Source organism: Pristiophorus japonicus, chromosome 7 (genome assembly GCF_044704955.1).
Source record: "Pristiophorus japonicus isolate sPriJap1 chromosome 7, sPriJap1.hap1, whole genome shotgun sequence".
NCBI lineage: Eukaryota > Metazoa > Chordata > Chondrichthyes > Pristiophoridae > Pristiophorus > Pristiophorus japonicus.
Window position 1 is genome coordinate 246841892 of NC_091983.1, and position 23289 is coordinate 246865180.

The 23289-nt window shown below is 48.0% G+C and overlaps 1 protein-coding gene across 1 annotated transcript in view; it reads left to right on the forward strand.

Annotated features, from left to right (window-relative positions):
• lrrc73 (leucine rich repeat containing 73) overlaps window positions 1-23289 on the forward strand; it is a 176217-nt gene that overhangs the window by 112298 nt on the left and 40630 nt on the right. The window contains exon 3 of the mRNA XM_070884608.1: window positions 564-686. Within this exon, the coding sequence (XP_070740709.1) occupies window positions 564-686 (123 nt within the window). The remainder of the gene's footprint in view (window positions 1-563; window positions 687-23289) is intronic.

Below are 23289 nucleotides of genomic sequence, written 5' to 3' on the forward strand. Positions count from 1 at the left end.
CCAGCAGCAATTTCAGAAAAGAAAAGGAATTCACAATTGGTCTGTTACTTAACTATGAGCCATAGATGGTGCGTGTCTAAGATCAGGCGATTTATAAACTCCATTTAGCAGACTGCTCAGCCAGCAGTAAGCAAAATAAAATGATTAGCAAAACCCATGAATAAATGATATTTGAAGTGTCAATAAATAATAAAGGATATTAAAAATGCAAGGGTAGATTTCATCTGTTATTATTGTGGTCTCCTCGTATAACTCCAAAAAGTGGGAGTAGGAAATTGTGCAGGGAACCTACTGTCAGCTTCCCCTTGGCCCATTGCCACTTCCAGGATTTTTTCTGTTTGTTTGCCTCTCCCAGGAGATTGCTTGGCTCATGGCTGGGGATGGGGGCGGCTGGGGTTGGTGACATGTAGAGGTCACACCATGATAGTAGAACACAGGCTTGTTGGGCCTTTGTTTTTGTATGTTTTGTATGTAATAGGGTTCCACTTTGTGTTTGTTCTTCTCAAACAGTGACTTGTGTGATGCCATCACAACTTTTGACACTGATTCTGTTTCTCTCTCAGGTCTGAAAGAGCTGACGCTGAGCGCTAACCCTGCGATCACAGTGAAGGGATGGGCACGGCTAGCGATTGCAGTTGCACACAGTTCTCAACTCCGTGTCCTTAACTTGGATTATAATCCTTTAGGTGAGAATCTTTGATCACAGGTAACTATGGACGATTTGAGTCAACTCTATGAGATACACCTTTTGAAATTAATTTAGTTTCCCTGCTGATTTAGATGCGTCAATTGTTTATGTCCGGGACCAATCCTTGTAGACAGGAGCTCTGAAAATCCGTGGCCGTTCCATCTTACTCCCTCTGTCACTGTGGGATTCCAGCCAAACTTGGCCGGGAGCTGTCCTGGCCTTTCTGTGAACATTTTGCAATGACTTTTAGGAGATGGAACCTAGGGGAGGGGACTCCCTAAGTTCATAGGACCTGGTCCCTCAGTGGGACAATTTTCAGAGGTGGGACTAACCAAGAGGTCCAGGCCATATTTCTGCCCTTGAATCCCAACAATTTGAGAGGAATTTCTTTTTCTCTGATATTTAAAGTGATCTTTACAAAGTGGGCTGTAGGAGGCATCAAGTAATTTTTTTCAGGGGAGCGTGGTGGAGAGGAAACCAGGTACTCAGCCTGGACTGGCTGGACTTTCCAATCTTCCTGATAAGCTATGTGCCCCAAGTGGCATAGATGTAGATGGAAAGTCGAGCAGGATTTCCTGCACATTGAAGCCAGATCAAAGGATACCTTCATGTTTCCAAACACAAGCATCTATGCCACAGTGCTGCCAAACTTCGACCCGTGCGGCTCCAAGTACATTTTTAACTGGCTCGAACTTGACTGTTTCCTGCTCCAACAAATGGCTTTACTTTGGTCTTTGGCTTGTTGAGAGACCAGTGCTTTAGCTCTGCAACTACTGGGTTGCTTTCACCACAAAATAAAATCACTAGGCGTCAAGTCTATGTAAAAGTGCAGGTTTTTTAAATGTAAAATTCTTCTCAGCTCAACTCATGTTTTTTGCCACTGTTATTGGACCCACTTATCTTTCCGATTCCGACCCCAGTGCAGCCCCTTGAATTTTTTATTTTTGCGTCACGCTTCCTGCACCAGCAGAAAACAGAGCCTGTGCCCTAGATCTTTCTCCCCACTTGCCAGGCCCGAGAGCAATTTGTGACCTGGCAGTCTGCAACCCAAGAAGAATCCTTCCTCCAGCTGGTGACCTACACCAGACAAGGCAGCCTGTGCCCCTTGGCAGATTACTTTACTGCTTCACCAGCACCCATAGCCACCACTGGAAAATGTTACCTAAACCTTGCAGCACCTAAAATAGCAGGAGAACAAGAGAAAGAGAGCGAAGCAAAACAGAATACAGAGAGAGGCAAAAAACAAAGAGCAACAACAAAGAGAGAGAAGGGGAAGGAGATGTAGAAGAGAGCAAGAGAGGCAGAAGGACAGAAAAAAGTACAAACAGTTGAGACATAGAGGCACCAACAAGAAAATGACACATGGTTAAATGAGAGAATGTGTCCTCCAAATTATCACCACTGCAAGACACAAGATCCACTAGCAACAAAGTCTTGCATCTATTGTGCATCTGTCACACTCCTGACATACTGTGAGCAATGCATCTTCCTATCTATCTTGGAAAGGACATTTTGGGAGAGCACAAGCAGGGAAGCAAATGAGCAGCTGCCCTGAAGCTGGGGCAGGGAAAGAGGCACACTGGTGTTGAGATCATGAAAGCAGTAGACAGGATCACAGTAAAAATGGAACCTGTCGGGGCTGGTATAGACTTGGAGGGAGTTATTTTGGCCAAAGGGTGCAAAATGGGTGCTGTGCTAATAAGACAGGCCTGTTTGAAAGTTCGGATTTGCCACACAGTTTTGGTACAAATAGCTGATTACCATAATTTGAACTTGCCTGGAGGTATTGAACAGATACTTGCAGATTTAGCACTCAACTGTTGATTAGACACAATTTCCGTGGAGCAGTATATTTGGGCTCCTCAATACCCACTTCCACTGAAGGGGTGGAGAGCTCTGGTTAGCACACAGCAGCACATTGCAGGATAGCTCAGGGAGAGGTTCTCAGATGCAGCACAGGAGGTCCTGATGGAACAGGTCCAGAGCAGGAGTGATGTCCTGTGGGAAGGGCAGCAGCTCGCCCTCCTGTCCCTCTCTCCTGCAGCATCTGGTGCTTTTCTGCCTAGCCTCATGTCCTCCCATTCCTCGTCTAGCCCAAGATGCCCGTCGCCAAGCATTCCCTTCCTCCTAGTTGGGAGCAGCGTCGAGGAGGTGCGTGGTGAGGCCTATAAAGGTCTACGAGATCGGGTGGTGCGTTGCTGAGTCGGGAGCAGCGTCGAGGAGGTGCATAGAGAGGCCTATAAAGGCTGAGAGGCCGGGCGGTGCATCGCTGAATCAGGAGCAGTGTCGAGGAGGTGCGTGGAGAGGCCTATAAAGGCTGCGAGGTCGGGCGGTGCGTCGCTGAGTCGGGAGCAGCGTCGAGGAGGTGCGTGAAGAGGCGTGCTTGTGCAGCTTGTGTCAGGGAGAAGGCAAAAAAGAAGTAGAAGGAAATAGAAAAGTGACATCACAGCCAAGGGGGTAAGTGATTGGCTGGTGATTGGTAAGTAGTTTTTTCTTTTTTCTCTTCCATAATCAGTGAGTAACTTTTAACACTGTTGTTGCCAATTTAAGTTAATCTAAGGGTTAAGTCATGGCAGGAGAGCTCGGACACGTGTTATGCTCCTCATGTACTATGTGGGAAATCAGGGACGCCTATGTGTGCGGGAAGTGTATCCGTCTGCAGCTCCTGACGGACCGCATTGCGGAATTGGAGCTGCGGGTGGATTCACTCTGGAGCATCCACGATGCTGAAAATGACGTGAATAGCATGTTTAGTGAGTTGGTCTCACCGCAGGTAAAGGATCCACAGCCAGAGAGGGAATGGAAGACCAACAGGAAGAACAGTGCAAGGAAGGTAGTGCAGGGATCCCCTGCGGTCATCCCCCTGCAAAACAAATACACCGCTTTGAGTACTGTTGAGGGGGATGACTCATCAGGGGGGAGCAGCAGCAGCCAAGTTCATGGCACAGTGGCTGGCTCTGCTGCACAGGAGGGCAGGAAAAAGAGTGGGAGAGCGAGAGTGATAGGGGATTCAATTGTAAGGGGAATAGATAGGCGATTCTGCAGCCGCAACCAAGACTCCAGGATGGTATGTTGCCGACCTGGTGCAAGGGTCAAGGATGTCTCGGAGCGGGTGCAGGACATTCTGAAAAGGGAGGGTGAACAGCCAGTTGTCGTGGTGCACATTGGTACCAACGATATAGGTAAAAAACAGGATGAGGTCCTACGAGATGAATTTAAGGAGCTAGGAGCTAAATTAAAAAGTAGGACCTCAAAAGTAGTAATCTCGGGATTACTACCAGTGTCACGTGCTAGTCAGAGTAGGAATCGCAGGATAGCGCAGATGAATACGTGGCTTGAGCAGTGGTGCAGCAGGGAGGGATTCAAATTTCTGGGGCATTGGAACCGGTTCTGGGGGAGGTGGGACCAGTACAAACCGGACGGTCTGCACCTAGGCAGGACCAGAACCAATGTCCAAGGAGAAGTATTTGTGAGTGCTGTTGGGGAGGAGTTAAACTAATATGGCAGGGGGATGGGAACCAATGCAGGGAGACAGAGGGAAACAAATTGGAAACAGAATCAAAAGACAGAAAGGAGATGAGTAAAAGTGGAGGGCAGAGAAACCCAAGGCAAAAAACAAAAAGGGCAACTTTACAGCAAAATTCCAAAGGGTCAAAGTGTGTTAAAAAGGCAAGCCTGAAGGCTCTGTGCCTCAATGCGAGGAGTATTCGGAATAAGGTGGACGAATTAACTGTGCAGATAGCAATTAACAGATACGATGTGGTTGGCATCACGGAGACATGGCTCCAGGGTGACCAAGGCTGGGAACTCAACATCCAAGGGTACTCAACATTTAGGAAGGATAGACAGAAAGGAAAAGGAGGAGGGGTGGCGTTGCTGGTTAAAGAGGAAATTAAGGCAATTGTAAGGAAAGACATTAGCTTGGATGATGTGGAATCGGTATGGGTGGAGCTACGGAATACCAAGGGGCAGAAAACGCGAGTGGGAGTTGTGTACAGACCTCCAAACAGTAGGAGTGATGTTGGGGAGGGCATCAAACAGGAAATTAGGGGTGCATGCAATAAAGGTGCAGCAATTATCATGGGTGACTTTAATATGCATATAGATTGGGCTAACCAAACTGGAAACAATATGGTGGAGGAGGATTTCCTGGAGTGCGTAAGGGATGGTTTTTTGGACCAGTATGTCGAGGAACCAACTAGGGGGGAGGCCATCTTAGACTGGGTGTTGTGTAATGAGAGAGGATTAATTATCAATCTCATTGTGCGAGGCCCCTTTGGGGAAGAGTGACCATAATATGGTGAAATTCTACATTAGGATGGAGAATGAAACAGTTAATTCAGAGACCATGGCCCAGAACTTAAAGAAGGGTAACTTTGAAGGTATGAGGTATGAATTGGCTAGGATAGATTGGCGAATGATGCTTAAGGGGTTGACAGTGGATGGGCAATAAATGGCAGACATTTAGAGATCACATGGATGAACAACAACAATTATACATCCCTGTCTGGCGTAAAAATAAAAAAGGGAAGGTGGCTCAACCGTGGCTATCAAGGGAAATCAGGGATAGTATTAAAGCCAAGGAAGTGGCATATAAATTGGCCAGAAATAGCAGTGAACCCGGGGAATGGGAGAAATTTAGAACTCAGCAGAAGAGGACAAAGGGTTTGATTAGGGCAGGTTAAATAGAGTACGAGAGGAATCTTGTAGGAAACATTAAAATGGACTGCAAAAGCTTCTATAGATATGTAAAGAGAAAAAGGTTAGTAAAGACAAATGTAGGTCCCCTGCAGTCAGAATCAGGGGAAGTCATAACTGGGAACAAAGAAATGGCAGACCAATTGAACAAGTACTTTGGTTTGGTATTCACTAAGGAGGACACAAACAACCTTCCGGATGTAAAAGGGGTCAGAGGGTCTAGTCAGAAGGAGGAACTGAGGGAAATCCTTATTAGTCGGGAAATTGTGTTGGGGAAATTGATGGGACTGAAGGCCGATAAATCCCCAGGGCCTGATGGTCTGCATCCTAGAGTACTTAAGGAGGTGGCCTTGAAAATAGCGGATGCATTGACAGTAATTTTCCAACATTCCATATACTCTGGATCAGCTCCCATGGAGTGGAGGGTAGCCAATATAACCCCACTTTTTAAAAAAGGAGGGAGAGAGAAAACAGGGAATTATAGACGGGTCAGCCTGACATCGGTCGTGGGTAAAATGATGGAATCAATTATTAAGGATGTCATTGCAGCGCATTTGGAAAGAGGTGACATGATAGGTCCAAGTCAGCATGGATTTGTGAAAGGGAAATCATGCTTGACAAATCTTCTGGACTTTTTTGATGATGTTTCCAGTAGAGTGGACAAAGGAGAACCAGTTGATGTGGTGTATTTGGACATTCAGAAGGCTTTCGACAAGGTCCCACACAAGAGATTAATGTGCAAAGTTAAAGCACATGGAATTGGGGGTAGTGTGCTGATGTGGATTGAGAACTGGTTGGCAGACAGGAAGCAAAGAGTAGGAGTAAATGGGTACATTTCAGAATGGCAGGCAGTGACTAGTGGGGTACCGCAAGGTTCTGTGCTGGGGCCCCAGATGTTTACATTGTACATTAATGATTTAGACGAGGGGATTAAATGTAGTATCTCCAAATTTGAGGATGACACTAAGTTGGGTGGCAGTGTGAGCTGCGAGGAGAATGCTATGAGGCTGCAGAGTGACTTGGATAGGTTAGGTGAGTGGGCAAATGCATGGCAGATGAAGTATAATGTGGATAAATGTGAGGTTATCCACTTTGGTGGTAAAAACAGAGAGACAGACTATTATCTGAATGGTGACAGATTAGGAAAAGGGGAGGTGCAACGAGACCTGGGTGTCATGGTACATCAGTCATTGAAGGTTGGCATGCAGATACGGCAGGTGGTTAAGAAAGCAAATGGCATGTTGGCCTTCATAGCGAGGGGATTTGAGTACAGGGCTTTGGTGAGGCCACACCTGGAGTATTGTGTACAGTTTTGGTCTCCTAACTTGAGGAAGGACGTTCTTGCTATTGAGGGAGTGCAGCGAAGGTTCACCAGACTGATTCCCGGGATGGCGGGACTGACATATCAAGAAAGTCTGGATCAACTGGGCTTGTATTCACTGGAGTTCAGAAGAATGAGAGGGGATCTCAGAGAAACGTTGTACATTCCGACGGGTTTAGACAGGGTTGATGCAGGAAGAATGTTCCCAATGTTGGGGTAGTCCAGAACCAGGGGTCACAGCCTAAGGATAAGGGGTAAGCCATTTAGGACCGAGATGAAGAGAAACTTCTTCACCCAGAGAGTGGTGAACCTGTAGAATTCTCTACCACAGAAAGTTGTTGAGGCCAATTCATTAAATATATTCAAGAAGGAGTTCGATGTAGTCCTTACTACTAGGGGGATCAAGGGATATGGCAAGAAAGCAGAAATGGTGTACTGAAGTTGCATGTTCAGCCATGAACTCATTGAATGGCAGTGCAGGCTCGAAGGGCCGAATGGCCTACTCCTGCACCTATTTTCTATATTTGTATGTTTCTAGTGAGTCTTCTAATCATAGGATCATATACATTTACAGCAAGTAAGGAAGCCATTTCGGCCCATCATGTGCCCGCCAACCAAGTGCTATCTAGCCTAATCCCACTTTCCAGCTCTTGGTCCGTAGCCCTGTACGGCACTTTAAGTGAACATCGAAGTATTTTTTAAATGTGGTGATGGTTTCTGCCTCTACCACCCTTTCAGGCAGTGAGTTTCAGATCCCCACCACCTTTTGGGTGAAGAAATTTCCCCTCATATCTCCTCTAAACCTCCACCCAATTACTTTAAATCTCTGTCCCCTGGTTGTTGACGCCTCTGCCAAGGGAAACATCCATCATCATCATAGGCAGTCCCTCGGAATTGAGGAAGACTTGCTTCCACTCTAAAAGTGAGTTCTTAGGTGACTGAACAGTCCAATACGGGAATTACAGTCTCTGTCACAGGTGGGACAGACAGTCATTGAAGGAAAGGGTGGGTAGGGAGTCTGGTTTGCCGCATGCTCCTTCCGCTGCCTGCGCTTGTTTTCTATACGCTCTTGGCGATGAGAATCTAGATGCTCAGCGCCCTCCCAGATGCTCTTCCTTCACTTAGGGCGGTCTTTGGCCAGGGACTCCTGTTGGTGGGGATGTTGCATTTTATCAAGGAGGCTTTGAGGGTGTCCTTGAAACATTTCCTCTGCCCTCCTCGGGCTCGCTTGCCATGTAGGAATTCCGAGTAGAGCACTTGCTTTGGGAGTCTTGTGTCAGGCATACGAACAATGTGGCCCGCCCAACGAAACTGGTCACGTGTGGTCAGTGCTTCGATGGTGGGGCTGTTGGCCTGATCGAGGACACTAAGGTTGGTGTGTCTGTCCTCCCAAGGGATTTGCAGGATCTTGCGGAGACATTGTTGGTGGTATTTCTCCAGCGATTTGAGGTGTCTACTGTACATGGTCCACGGCTCTGAGCCATACAGGAGGGCGGGTATCACTACAGCTCTGTAGACCATAAGCTTAGTGCCAGATTTAAGGGTCTGATCTTCGAACACTCTCTTTCTCAGGTGGACGAAGGCTGCGCTGGCGCACTGGAGGTGGTGTTGAACCTCGTCATCAATGTCTGCTTTTGCTGATAATAGGCTCCCGAGCTATGGAAAGTGTTCCACGTTGTCCAGGGCCGTGCCGTGGATCTTGATGACTGGTGGGCAGTGCTGTGTGGTGGGGTCAAGTTGATGGAGGACCTTCGTCTTACGGATGTTTAGTGTAAGGCCCACGCCTCGGTGAAGATGTTGACTATGACTTGGAGTTCAGCCTCTGTATGTACGCAGACGCAAGCGCTGTCTGCGTACTGTAGCTCGACGACAGAGGATGGGACAGTCTTGGATCTGGCCTGGAGACGATGAAGGTTGAACAGGTTCCCACTGGTTCTATAGTTTAGTTCCACTCCAGTGAGGAGCTTGTCGAGTGTGAGATGGAGCATTGCAGCGAGGAAGATTGAGAAGAGGGTTGAAACAAACACGGAGCCCTGCTTGACCCCGGTCCGGACGTGGATTGGGTCTGTGGTGGATCCGTTGGTCAGGATCACGGCTTTCATGTCGTCGTGGAGCAGGCGGAGGATGGCGACAAACTTTTGGGGGCAGCCGAAACGGAGGAGGATGCTCCATAGTCCCTCATGGTTAACAGTGTCAAAGGCCTTTGTAAGGTCAAAGAAGGCCATGTACAAGAGTTGGTGTTGTTCCCTGCATTTCTCTTGCAGTTGTCGCGCTGTAAAGATCATGTCCTTTGTACCCTGTGGTGGACAGAATCCGCACTGTGACTCCGGGAGGAGCTCCTCAGCCACAGGGAGATAACGGTTGAAGAGGATTCTAGCGATGACCTTCCCAGTGGCTGATAACAGGGAGATTCCTCTGTAGTTGGCACAGTCGGACTTGTCCCGTTTTTAAAAGATAGTCACAATTACTGCATCTCTGAGATCTCCCGGCATGCTGTCCTCCTTCCAGATGAGAGAGATGAGGTCATGCATCCATGCCAATAGTGCCTCTCCGCCATACGTTCCCAATTACTTGCTGTTCTTGAGCTGACAGATGGCCTTTTCTACCTCGTGCAGGGCTGGAGTTTTGCTGAAATGGTGACGGGTAGCATGCTGCGGGATGGAGTCGAGAACACTCGTGTCAAAGGCAGTGTTTTGGTTAAGGAGATCTTCGAAGTGCTCCTTCCAGCTGGTCCTGACTGTCTCGATGTCCTTGATGAGTGTCTACCCGTTCTTGGCCAGTGGGGTCTTGGGTATTTGGGCTGTAGGTGGACTTGACTGTGGTGAATATAAGAATAAGAAAATAGGAGCAGGAGTCGGCCATATGCCTCGAGCCTGCTCCAGCATTTAATACGATCATGGCTGATCCGATCATGGACTCAGGTCCACTTCCCTGCCCGCTGCCCATAACCCCTTAATCCTTTATCAGTTAAGAAACTGTCTATCTCTGCCTTAAATGTATTCAATGTCCCAGGTTCCATAGCTCTCTGAGGCAGCCCAGATTTACAACCCTCTGAGAAAAGAAATTCCTCCTCAATTCAGTTTTAAATGGGCGACCCCTTATTCTAAGATTATGCCCCCTAGTTCTAGTCTCCCCTATTAGTGGAAACATCCTCTCTGCATCCACCTTGTCAAGCCCCCTCATAATTTTATACGTTTCGATAAGATCACCTCTCATTCTTCTGAATTCCAATGAGTAGAGGCCCAACCTACTCAACCTTTCCTCATAAGTCAACCCTCTGGATTTCCTGGTCATTCTCATTAAACCAGTCCTGGTGTTTCCTGGTTGAGTGACCGAGCGTCTCTTCACAGGCACTGGTTATAGTGGCCTGCAGGGCAGACCAAGTGCTGTTGGGCATTCTGCGTCTCGGGGTCATCAAGGGCCACCAGGTTAGCAGTGAGGCGCTGGCTGTATAGGGCTCTCTTAGCTGGTTCTTTGAGTACCCCGGCGTTGAAATTTCTGCGGCACTGCTTCTGCTGCCATCGCCGCTTTGGGGCTATATTGATGTTGATGATGGATCGGATTACGCGGTGGTCGTCCAGCAGTCATCAGCTCCTGTCATGGCATGGGTGATGCGCACATCCTTGTGATCCTTGGCTCGAACGATGACGTAGTCGAGCAGATGTCAGTGTTTGGAGCGAGGGTGTTGCCACGATGTCTTGTACTTGTTCCTCTGGCGGAACAAAGTGTTAGTGATGACAAGGTCGTGTTCTAGGCATTTTGTCAGGAGCAGGGTACCGCTGGAGTTAGTTTTCCCTAACCCCTCTCTTCCAATTATGCCTCTCCAGAGGGATGAGTTCTTGCCAACCCTGGCTTTGAAGTCGCCGAGGAGGATCAGTCTGTCGTCTGTAGGGACGCAGGACAGGGATTGTTCGAAGCTGGCCTCATCTGTTGCATCGTGTGTTGGGGCATATGCACTGATGACTGTGGCACACTGGTTTCAGAATAGGGTGAGTCGGAGATTCATGAGACGTTCGCAAATCCTGCAGGGGGAGTCTCTGAGGCGGTCGACCAGCTCGTTCTTGATGGCGAAACCGACTCCGTGGAGGCGGCATTCTTCCTCTGGTTTTCCTTTACAGAAAAAGGTATAACCTCCACCATGTTCCTTGAGCTGGCCTGCCCCTGCCCGCCGGGTCTCGCTTAGGACGGCGATGTCGACAGTGAAGCATCTAAGTTCCCGGGCAACGATGGTGGTACGGCATTCCGGTCTGTCGCTGTTGGAGTTGTCCATGAGGGTCCTGATGTTCCAGGTCCCGAATTTCATTTTGAAGGGTGGAAGATGCCTATGCGTGAGTTCTTTTAACATGGGGTAGCCGCTGCACACCAGCAACCACATAGTAGAGCAAGGTCTTGGTCCAGTAGCAAGGGGGTCCAAGACGACTGTCGACCAGGCACTGCTGTATGAGCCGAGTTGCCTACGGCGAGATGCAAGCCCTAGCTTGGCGCTGAGCAGCACCTTTTGGTGACGTGGTGAGAAAACCGAGGCCTGGCTGAGGGCAGGCATTGGGATGGTCAGAGGTCCATTTTGTGAAAGGAGGAGAGGTCAAATAGATCAGAGTGACCACAGCCATTGTGCACACCATGTGCTCGACAGAGGCCCCGCCGTTGAGTGGGGCCAGGGAGGAGGCCACAGCGTTGTTGGAGGAAGGGAGGCCAAGACGTCGCCGTTGGAGTGAAAGCCAGGACTTCGCCGGTGGAGTGAAAGCCAGGACTTCGCCGGTGGAGTGAAAGCCAGGACTTCGCCGGTGGGATGAAGGCCAGGATGTCACCGGTGGAGTGAGTGAAGGCCCAAACGGCGCTGGAGGGAAGGCTCGCGTGTGAGGTGGGGCCCAAACCTGTATTTGAAGCTGGTCGGAGGCTCACCGCCGTTGAGATCGCTGGGGGTCGATTGCAGCAGCTGAGTCAGCCAGTGAGGAGCGAGCAAGAAGCGAGGGTCCAGCTGGAGAGACTTGGTAGCAGGGAGGTCGACCTGGAAGGTAAGCCAAGGTTGAGGGATAGGAAGTGGGCCCTTGCAGCACGAGATTTTAGGGTTTTAGGGGTAGGTAAAATACTTTGGGGGGTCGAATTAGGGCCAGATGGGGTTTAGACAATGATGGGGGAATGGTTTAAGGGAGAAAGAGGTGGAGGATGGCAGCAGATGTCAGAGGAAGGTTTGTTCGGGGAGAGCTTCCTAGGGAGCTATATTCTCATCTGCCATCTTGTCCTGGTTCTAGGGAAACTCCTTCCTATCCACTCTATCCAGACCCCTCATAATTTAATGCACCTCAATCAGGTCTTCCCTCAGCCTCCTCTGTTCCAAAGAAAACAGACCCAGCATCTTCAATCTTTCCTTATAGCCAAAATTCTCCAGTCCAGGCAACATTCTTGTAAATTTCCTCTGTACCCTTTCCAGTGCAATCACATCTTTCCTGTAATGTGGTGACCAGAACTGAACACAGTACTCTAGCTGTGACCTAAACAGTGTTTTATACCGTTCAAGCATACCACCTTGTTCTTGTATTCCATACCTCAACTAATAAAGGCAAGTATTCCATATGCCATCTTAACCACCTTATCTATCTGGCCTGCTACCTTTAGGGATCTGTGAACCTGCACTCCAAGGTCCCTTTGTTCCTCTACACTTTTCATTGTTGTACCATTTAATGTCTATCCCTTGCCTTGTTAGACCTCCCCAAATGCATTACCTCACACTTATCCGGATTGAATTTCAGTTGCCACTGTTCCGCCCACCTGACCAGTACATTGATATCTTCCTGCAATCCACAGCTTTCTTCTTCATTACCAACGACACAGCCTATTTTAGTGTCATCATAATCCCAACATTCAAGTCCAAGTCATTGATATATACCACAAAAGTAAGGGACCCAGCACTGAGCCCTGCGGAACCCCACTGGATACAGCTGTCCAGTCACAAAAACACCCATCAACCATTACCATTTGCTTCCTACCTCTGAGCTAATTTTGGATCCAACTTGCCACTTTGCCCTGGATTCCTCGGGCTTTTACTTTCGTGACCAGACTGCCATGTGGGACCTTATCAAATACTTTGCCAAAATCCATATACACACTGCCCTCATCAACCCTCCTGGTTACCTCCTCGAAAAATTCAATCAAGTTAGTCAGACACGACCTTCCCTTAACAAATCCGTGCTGACTGTCCTTGATTGATCCATTTCTTTCCAAATAAAAATTTATCCTGCCCCTCAGGATTTTTTCCGATAATTTTCCTACCACTGAGGTTAGGCTAACTGGCTTGTAATTACCCAGTCTAGCCCTGTCTCCCTTTTTAAACAAAGGTGTAACATTAACAGTCCTCCATTCCTCTGGCACCACACCTGTAACCAGAGAGAACTGGAAAATGATGGTCAGAGCCTCTGCTATTTCCTCTTTTGCTTCTCTCAACAGCCTGGGATACATTTAACCCGGGCCTGGCGATTTATCCACTTTCAAAGCTGCTAAGCCCCTTAAATACTTCCTCTCTCACTATGTTTATCTCATCTAATATTTCACACTCCTCCTTCCTCATTGCAAAGTCTGCATCACTTTCTCTTTTGTGAAAACAGTTGCAAAGTATTCATTAAGAATCATACCCACATGTTCTGCCTCCACACACAGATTTCCTTTGTGGTCTCTAATGGGCCCTACTCTTTCTCTAGTTATCCTCTTGCTCTTAATGTATTTATAAAACATCTTTGGGTTTTCCCTGATTTTACTTGCCAACATTCTTTCATGCTCCCTCTTTGCTTCCTGATATATTTTTTAATTACATCTCTGCACTTCTTATACTCCTCCAGAGTCTCTGCAGTATTGAGTTCTTGGAATCTGTCGTAAGCGTCAATTTCTTTCTTAATCTTACCCTGTATGTCCCTTGATATCCAGGGGGCTCTAGATTTGTTAGCAGCACTTTTTTTTAAGGGAACATACATGCTCTGTATCCTCAGGATCTCCTCCTTGAATGCCTCCCACTGCTCTGACACTGATTTACCATCAAGTAGCTGTTTCCAGTCCACTTTGACCAAATCCCATCTCAGCTCAGCAAAATTGCTTTACCCCAATTGAGAACTTTTTTTCCTGGTCTACCTTTGTCCTTTTCCATAACTATCCTAAATCTTACTGAATTATGATCACGAGCACCAAAATTCTCTCCCACTGATACCCCTCCCACCTGCCCCTCTTCGTTCCCCAAAATCAAGTTTAGAACCGCCCCATCCCATGTTGGGCTTGTTGCATACGAGCTAAAGAAATTCTCCTAAATGCATTTTAGGAATTCCACACCCTCTGTACCATTCACACTGCTTTTTTCCCCGTTAACATTAGGGTAGTTGAAACCCCCACTATTACAGTTCTTTAATTTTTGCACTTCGCAGCAATTTGCCCACATATTTGTTCTTTTATCTCCCTCTGACTGTTTGGGAGCAAGGTGGAGTAGTTCAGCTACTCCTTTTAGGTGAAGTCCTCAGAGAATTTCCAGTATAAATGTTGCTCGAGTGTTGGTGAAGTCTTGACAAAATGTCCCAGAAAGTGTCCCGATTTGTTTCAGAGGTCCTCTTCACAGCTCCAGCAGCAATGACCATGAGTGGTGAGTATCTCTTTAAATGGTGAGTATCCCTTTAAGTAGCGCTTGAAATCGGCATTAACGGCGTCTTTACTCCCAGACAGCTGGTCGCTATTAGGAGAGGGCATTAGATGAAACTCTTTTAGAGTCTACCTGCAAAACATAAAACATGTATCCGTGCCACCCGACCTGGATGACACACCAGACATTTACAAGGCCCTTTTTTTCTTTTTTTTTTTTTTTTTGTTTTTTTTTTTTGGGCACTAAAATCAAATTTTTCCTTTTTCCAGTGCCCCCTATAAAAGGAGAGGGGGACACTAAAAGCACCGGCAATTAAAACAAATTAAACTTTAAAACGTAAAATCAAATTAAAATTTGGTTGCCGGGCGTGATGATGCACTCCAGTCCCTCCGGTGCCCACCTCTCGCGGAAGGCCGCGAGCGTACCGGTGGACACCGCGTGCTCCATCTCCAAGGACACCCTGAACCGGATGTAAGAGCGGAAGAGAGGCAGGCAGTCAGGTTGAACGACCCCCTCGACCGCCCGCTGCCTGGACCGGCTGATGGGCATTAGATGAAAAGCTAGCCACCAAAATGCCATGCAGCATCGTTAATGATTTGAAGCAGGCCTTTTAAGTGGCAATTACCTCCAGGCAGCCATTCCGAGCACTGGCTTCAACTCCTTTACAAAGGTGGTGTCGTGCACTAAACGCTAAACCAGTGTTTCAACTTAAAACCTCTTCCTGGCTTCCTCTTTAGGGCCCAAGGTATTCGGCGAAAATCACCCCCAGGGACTGATGAATAAGAACATAAGAATTAGGAGCAGTATTAGTCCATACGCCCCCTTGACCCTGCATTCAGTAAGATTGATACGTCCTTACTATATAGTATAAATGCACACAAGGCCCATGCTTGAGAGAAGGTCAATCTGTGACTTGTCCTTTATTCCTTAGCACTCAAGTGCAGGAAGTGGGTGGAGCTTCCCCTTTTATATCTGAAGGTCTAGGTTAGGAGTGTCTCCCACAAGTTCACCACCTAGTGGTCAGTGTTCTCACGGTGTACAACTTAGGTCAGTTTATACATGGGTTACAATGCTGGTTGAATACATGACATCACCTCCCCCCCCCAAAGTCTTATTGAGATCACAGGTTGAGTCTCTCTGGTGGTTTACGCTTCCTTGTAGAGCGCCTGAGTTGGGGCCCCGGTTGTTGGGTGCTGGCCTGAGTGTCTGCTGTTTGCGGTGCCTCAGGCCTGTCTGGACTGCCCACAGTGACTGGGCTCTGCTCCCTTTGGTTCCTGTGTTCGGTCACCTGTGGTGGAGTGAACTCTACATCGTGTTCTTCCTCTGCTTCTTCTATGGGGTTGCTGAACCTCCTTTTTGTTTGATCCACATGTTTGCGGCAGATTTGTCCATTGGTAAGTTTAACTACCAGAATCCTATTTCCCTCTTTGGCAACCACAGTGCCTGCGAGCCATTTGGGCCCTGCAGCGTAGTTAGGACAAAAACAGGATCATTTACATCAATACATCGCGCCCTTGCATTCCTGTCATGGTAGTGATATTGTGACTGGCGCCTGCTCTCGACAATTTCTTTCATGGTGGGGTGTATAAGGGATAACCGGGTTTTGAGCGTCCTTTTCATTAGCAGCTCTGCGGGTGGAACCCCTGTGAGCGAGTGTGGTCGGGATCTATAGGCCAACAGGAGGCGTGATAAGCGGATTTGTAGGGAATCCCCTTGGATTCTGAGCATCCCCTGTTTGATTATCTGCACTGCTCGTTCTGCCTGGCCGTTTGAGGCCGGCTTGAACGGTGCCGTTCTAACATGGTTAATTCCATTGCCTGTCATGAAGTCCTGGAATTCAGTGCTTGTGAAGCACGGGCCATTGTCGCTGACCAAGACGTCCGGTAGACCGTGGGCGGCGAACATTACCCGTAGACTTTCTACCGTGGAAGAGGATGTGCTTGAATTTAAAATGTCACACTCGATCCATTTGGAGTAGGCGTCTACTACAACCAAAAACATTTTTCCCATGAAAGGACCTGCGTAGTCCACATGGATGCGTGACCAAGGCTTGGCGGGTCATGGCCAGGGGCTAAGGGGGGCTTCCCTGGGCACATGGCCCAGCTGGGCACACGTGTTGCACCTGCGAACACAAAGTTCCAGATCTGCATCTATCCCTGGCCACCAAACGTGTGACCTGGCAATTGCCTTCATCGTGACAATGCCCGGGTGCTCATTGTATAGTTCTCTGATGAACACCTCTCTGCCCATCTGGGGCATGACTACGCGGTTTCCCCACAGTAGGCAATCGGCCTGAATCGAGAGTTCATCCTTGCGCCTGTGAAATGCTTTAAATTTCTCAGGGCATGCCCTGTACGTGGCTGCCCAGTCCCCATTCAGGACACATTTCTTGACTAGAGACAATAGCGGGTCTCTATTTGTCCAGACTTTAATCTGACGGGCTGTCACGGGTGAGCCTTCGCTTCCGAAAGCTTCAACAGCCATGACCATCTCAGCAGCATGCTCGGTAGCCCCCTCAGTGGTGGCTAGTGGGAGCCTGCTGAGTGCATCGGTGCAGTTTTCGGTGCCCGGTCTGTGCCGAATTGTGTAGTCATAGGCGGCTAACGTGAGTGCCCACCTCTGTATGCGGGCCGATGCGTTTGCATTTATGGCCTTGTTGTCGACCAAAACGGACGTTAGGGGTTTGTGATCTGTCTCCAGCTCAAATTTTCTGCCAAACAGGTACTGGTGCATTTTCTTTACCGCATATACACATGCGAGCGCCTCCTTTTATACCATCCCGTAGCCCCTTTCTGCCTGGGACAGACTTCTGGAGGCATAAGCTACCGGCTGTAACTGACCCTTGGCATTGACATGCTGCAACACACACCCGACACCATAGGACGACACATCGCACGTTAACACAAGTTTCTTACATGGGTCATATTGCGTTAACAGATTGTTGGAACATAACAAATTGCGTGCTCTATTAAAAGCCCTTTCCTGGCTGTCCCCCCAGACCCATTTGCGACCTTTGCGTAGGAGCATGTGTAGCGGCTCTAGCAGCGTGCTCAATTTGGGAAGAAAGTTACCAAAATAGTTCAGGAGCCCCAGGAATGAACGCAACTCCGTCATGTTACGGGGTCTGGGTGCTCTCTGGATCGCTTCCGTCTTGGACGCAGGAGGGCTGATCCCGTCTGCTGCTACCCTCATCCCCAGGAATTCTACCTCTGGAGCTAGGAAGACGCACTTCGCCTTTTTCAGTCGCAGCCCTACCCAGTCCAGTCTGCATAGCACCTCCTCCAGGTTGTGGAGGTGTTCTTCATATCATAACCCGTAATGAGGATGTCGTCCTGAAAAACCACCGTCCCTGGAATTGACTTGAGGAGGCTTTCCATATTTCGTTGGAAGATCGCGGCAGCCGAGCGAATCCCGAATGGACATCTGTTGTACTCAAACAACCCCTTGTGTGTCATGATGGTGGTCAGCTTCTTCGACTCACTCGCCAGCTCCTGGGTCATGTAAGCTGAGGTCAGGTCCAATTTTGAAAAAAGTTTGCCACCGGATAGTGTCGCAAAGAGGTCCTCCGCTCTCTGTAGCTGGTACTGGTCTTGGAGTGACACCCGATTGATGGTGGCCTTGTAATCGCCACATATCCTGACCGACCCATCCGCCTTGAGCACTGGCACAATCGGGCTCGCCCAGTCACTGAATTCGACTGGCGAGATGATGCCTTCCCTCAGCAGGCGGTCCAATTCGCCTTCTATCTTTTCCCGCATCACGTACGGCACCGCTCTGGCCTTGTGGTATACTGGACTGGCATCCGGGTTTATGTGAATCACTACCTTGGCCCCCATGAAAGTGCCAATGCCGGGTTGAAATAATGAGTCAAATTTGTCCAGGACCTGTTAGCATGATACTCGCTCCACAGAGGAAATTGCATTGACATCGCCCCATTTCCAGTTCATGATAGTAAGCCAACTCCTCCCCAGTAGTGCGGGACCGTCCCCTGGGACAATCCAGAGTGGCAGTCTGTTCTCCGAATCTTTGTGGGTCACGACTACGGTGGCGCTGCCTAGCACCGGAATGATCTGCTTTGTGTAAGTCTATAGCTGTGCGTCAATCGGCGATAATTTTGGCCTCCTGGCCTTGGACGCCCACAACTTTTCAAACTGTTTGCGGATGACACTAAGTTGGGTGGCAGTGTGAGCTACGAGGAGGATGCTATGAGGCTGCAGAGTGACTTGGATAGGTTAGGTGAGTGGGCAAATGCATGGCAGATGAAGTATAATGTGGATAAATGTGAGGTTATCCACTTTGGTGGTAAAAACAGAGAGACAGACTATTATCTGAATGGTGACAGATTGGGAAAAGGGGAGGTGCAACGAGACCTGGGTGTCATGGTACATCAGTCATTGAAGGTTGGCATGCAGGTACAGCAGGCGGTTAAGAAAGCAAATGGCATGTTGGCCTTCAGAGCGAGAGGATTTGAGGACAGGGGCAGGGAGGTATTGCTACAGTTGTACAGGGCCTTGGTGAGGCCACACCTGGAGTATTGTGTACAGTTTTGGTCTCCTAACTTGAGGAAGGACATTCTTGCTATTGAGGGAGTGCAGCGAAGGTTCACCAGACTGATTCCCGGGATGGTGGGACTGACATATCAAGAAAGACTGGATCAACTGGGCTTGTATTCACTGGAGTTCAGAAGAATGAGAGGGGATCTCATAGAAACGTTTAAAATTCTGACGGGTTTAGACAGGTTAGATGCAGGAAGAATGTTTCCAATGTTGGGGAAGTCTAGAACCAGGGGTCACAGTCTAAGGATAAGGGGTAAGCCATTTAGGACTGAGATGAGGAGAAACTTCTTCACCCAGAGAATGGTGAACCTGTGGAATTCTCTACCACAGAAAGTTGTTGAGGCCAATTCACTAAATATATTCAAGAAGGAGTTAGATGTAGTCCTTACTACTAGGGGGATCAAGGGGTATGGCAGGAATGGGGTACTGAAGTTGCATGTTCAGCCATGAACTCATTGAATGGCGGTGCAGGCTCAAAGGGCCGAATGGCCTACTCCTGCACCTATTTTCTATGTTTCTGTGTTTATCTACTTGTGCCATCAACTCATCTATTTTGTTACAAATGCTGCGTGCATTGCGATAAAGAACTTTTAAGTGTGTTTTTTTACCGTTTTTCCATGCTTTGATCCCACTTTCTGATTCACCGTTATGTTTATACATTCTGCCCCTTCCTGTCACGCTCTGGTTTTCATTTCCCCCAGTGCGACCCTGCTCTATTGACTTCTCCTTATTCTTTGACTTTTTACATTTTCGCTCACCTGAATCGCCATCCCACTAATTAGTTTAAAGCCCCATCTGCAGCCCTAATTATTAGATTCGCCAGCCTTTGTCAAAGTAAGACTTTTAAAGGACAGAAAAAGACATTTTATTCACAGAAACAATACTGCTAGGGGGATCAAGGGGTATGGCGAGAAAGCAGGAATGGGGTACTGAAGTTGAATGTTCAGCCATGAACTCATTGAATGGCGGTGCAGGCTAGAAGGGCCGAATGGCCTACTCCTGCACCTATTTTCTATGTTTCTATGTTTCTATGTGTCATCCGCAAATTTGGAGATACTGCATTTAATCCCCTCATCTAAATCATTAGGGGATCAAGGGGTATGGCGAGAAAGCAGGAAGGGGGTACTGAATTTGCATGTTCAGCCATGAACTCGTTGAATGGCGGTGCAGGCTAGAAGGGCCGAATGGCCCACTCCTGCACCTATTTTCTCTGTCTATGTTTCTATTAATGTACAATGTAAACAGCTGGGGCCCCAGCACAGAACCTTGCGTTACCCCACTAATCACTGCCTGCCATTCTGAAAAGTACCCATTTACTCCTACTCTTTGCTTCCTGTCTGCCAACCAGTTCTCAATCCACGTCAGCACACTATCCCCAATCCCATGTGCTTAAACTTTGCACATTAATCTCTTGTGTGGGACCTTGTCGAAAGCCTTCTGAAAGTCCAAATACACCACATCAACTAGTTCTCCCTTGTCCACTCTACTGGAAACATCCTCAAAAAATTCCAGAAGATTTGTCAAGCATGATTTCCCTTTCACAAATCCATGCTGACTTGGACCTATCATGTCACCTCTTTCCAAATGCACTGCTATGACATCCTTAATAATTGATTCCATCATTTTATCCACTACCGATGTCAGGCTCACCGGTCTATAATTCCCTGTTTTCTCTCTCCTTCCTTTTTTAAAAAGTGGGGTTACATTGGCTACCCTCCACTCCATAGGAACTGATCCAGAGTCTATGGAATGTTGGAAAATGACTGTCAATGCATCCGCTATTTCCAAGGCCACCTCCTTAAGTACTCTGGGATGCAGTCCATCAGGCCCTGAAGATTTATCAGCCTTCAATCCCATCAATTTCCCCAACACAATTTCCCGACTAATAAAGATTTCCCTCAGTTCCTCCTTCTTACTAGACCCTCTGACCCTTCTTATATCCGGAATGTTGTTAGTGTCCTCCTTAGTGAATACCGAACCAAAGTACTTGTTCAATTGGTCCGCCATTTCTTTGTTCCCCGTTATGACTTCCCCTGATTCTGACTGCAGGGGACCTACATTTGTCTTTACTAACCTTTTTCTCTTTACATACCTATAGAAACTTTTGCAATCCGTCTTAATGTTCCCTGCAAGCTTCTTCTCGTACTCCATTTTCCCTGCCCTAATCAAACCCTTTGTCCTCCTCTGCTGAGTTCTAAATTTCTCCCAGTCCCTGGGTTCACTGCTATTTCTGGCCAATTTGTATGCCACTTCCTTGGCTTTAATACTATCCCTGATTTCCCTTGATAGCCACGGTTGAGCCACCTTCCCTTTTTTATATTTACGCCAGACAGGGATGTACAATTGTTGTAGATGATCCATGTGGTCTCTCAATGCCTGCCATTGCCCATCCACTGTCAATCCCTTCAGCATCATTCGCCAATCTATCCTAGCCAATTCACGCCTCATACCTTCAAAGTTACCCTTCTTTAAGTTCTGGACCATGATCTCTGAATTAACTGTTTCATTCTCCATCCTAATGTAGAATTCCACCATATTATGGTCACTCTTCCCCAAAGGGGCCTCACACAATGAGATTGCTAATTAATCCTCTCTCATTACACAACACCCAGTCTAAGATGGCCTCCCACCTAGTTGGTTCCTCGACATAATTGGTCTAGAAAACCATCCCTTATGCATTCCAGGAAATTCTCCTCCACCGTATTGTTTCCAGTTTGGTTAGCCCAATCTATATGCATATTAAAGTCACCCATGATAATTGCTGCACCTTTATTGCATGCACCCCTAATTTCCTGTTTGATGCCCTCCCCAACATCACTACAACTGTTTGGCGGTCTGTACACAACTCCCAGTAGCGATTTCTGCCCTTTGGTATTCCGTAGCTCCACCCATACCGATTCCACATCATCCAAGCTAATGTCTTTCTTACAATTGCATTAATTTCCTCTTTAACCAGCAACGCCACCCCGCCTCCTTTTCCTTTCTTTCTCTCCTTCCTAAATGTTGAATACCCTTGGATGTTGAGTTCCCAGCCTTGGTCACCCTGGAGCCATGTCTCCGTGATGCCAACCACATCGTATCCGTTAACTGCTATCTGCACAATTAATTCGTCCACTTTATTCCGAATACTCCTCGCATTGAGGCACAGAGCCTTCAGGCTTGCCTTTTTAACACACTTTGACCCTTTGGAATTTTGCTGCAAAGTTGCCCTTTTTGTTTTTTGCCTTGGTTTCTCTGCCCTCCACTTTTCCTGTTCTCCTTTCTATCTTTTGCTTCTGCCTCCATTTTATTTCACTCTGTCTCCCTGCATAGGTTTCCATCCCCCTGCCATATTAGTTTAACTCCTCCCCAACAGCACTAGCAAACACTCCTCCTAGGACATTGGTTCCGGTCCTGCCTTGGTGCAGACCGTCCGGTTTGTACTGGTCCCACCTCCCCCAGAACCGGTTCCAATGTCCCAGGAATTTGAATCCCTCCCTGCTGCACCACTCCTCAAGCTACTTTTTCATCTTAGCTATCCTGTGATTCCTACTCTGACACTCTGACTAGCATGTGCCACTGGTAGCAATCCCGAGATTACGACTTTTGAGGTCCTACTTTTTAATTTAGCTCCTAGCTCCTTATATTCTTTTCGTAGGACCTCATCCCATTTTTTACCTATATCGTTGGTACCAATGTGCACCACGACAACTGGCTGTTCACCCTCCCTTTTCAGAATGTCCTGCACCCGCTCCGAGACATCCTTGACCCTTGCACCAGGGAGGCAACATACCATTCTGGAGTCTCGGTTGCGGTTGCACCCTTACAATTCCCCTTACAATTGAATCCCCTATGACTATCGCTCTCCCACTCTTTTTCCTGCCCTCCTGTGCAGCAGAGCCACCCACGGTGCTATGTACTTGGCTACTGCTGCTCTCCCCTGATGAGTCATCCTCCACAACAGTACTCAAAGCAGTGTATCTGTTTTGCAGGGGGATGACTGCAGGGGATCCCTGCACTACCTTCCTTGCATTGCTCTTCCTGTTGGTCTTCCATTCCCTATCTGGCTGTGGACCCTTTACCTGCGGTAAGACCAACTCACTGAGCGTGCTATTCACGTCATTCTCAGCATCGTGGATACTCCAGAGTGAATCCACCTGCAGCTCCAGTTCCGCAACTCGGTTCGTCAGGAGCTGGAGGCGGATACACTTCCCGCACATGTCGTCGTCGGGGACACCAGAGGCGTCCCTGATTTCCCATATGGTACAGGAGGAGCATATCACGTGTCCGAGCTCTCCTGCCGTGACTTAACCCTTAGATTAACTTAAATTGGCAACAGTGCTTCAAGTTACTCACTCATAAAGAAAAAGAAAAGCTACTCACCAATCACCAGCCAATCACTTACCCCCTTGGCTGTGACGTCACCTTCAGG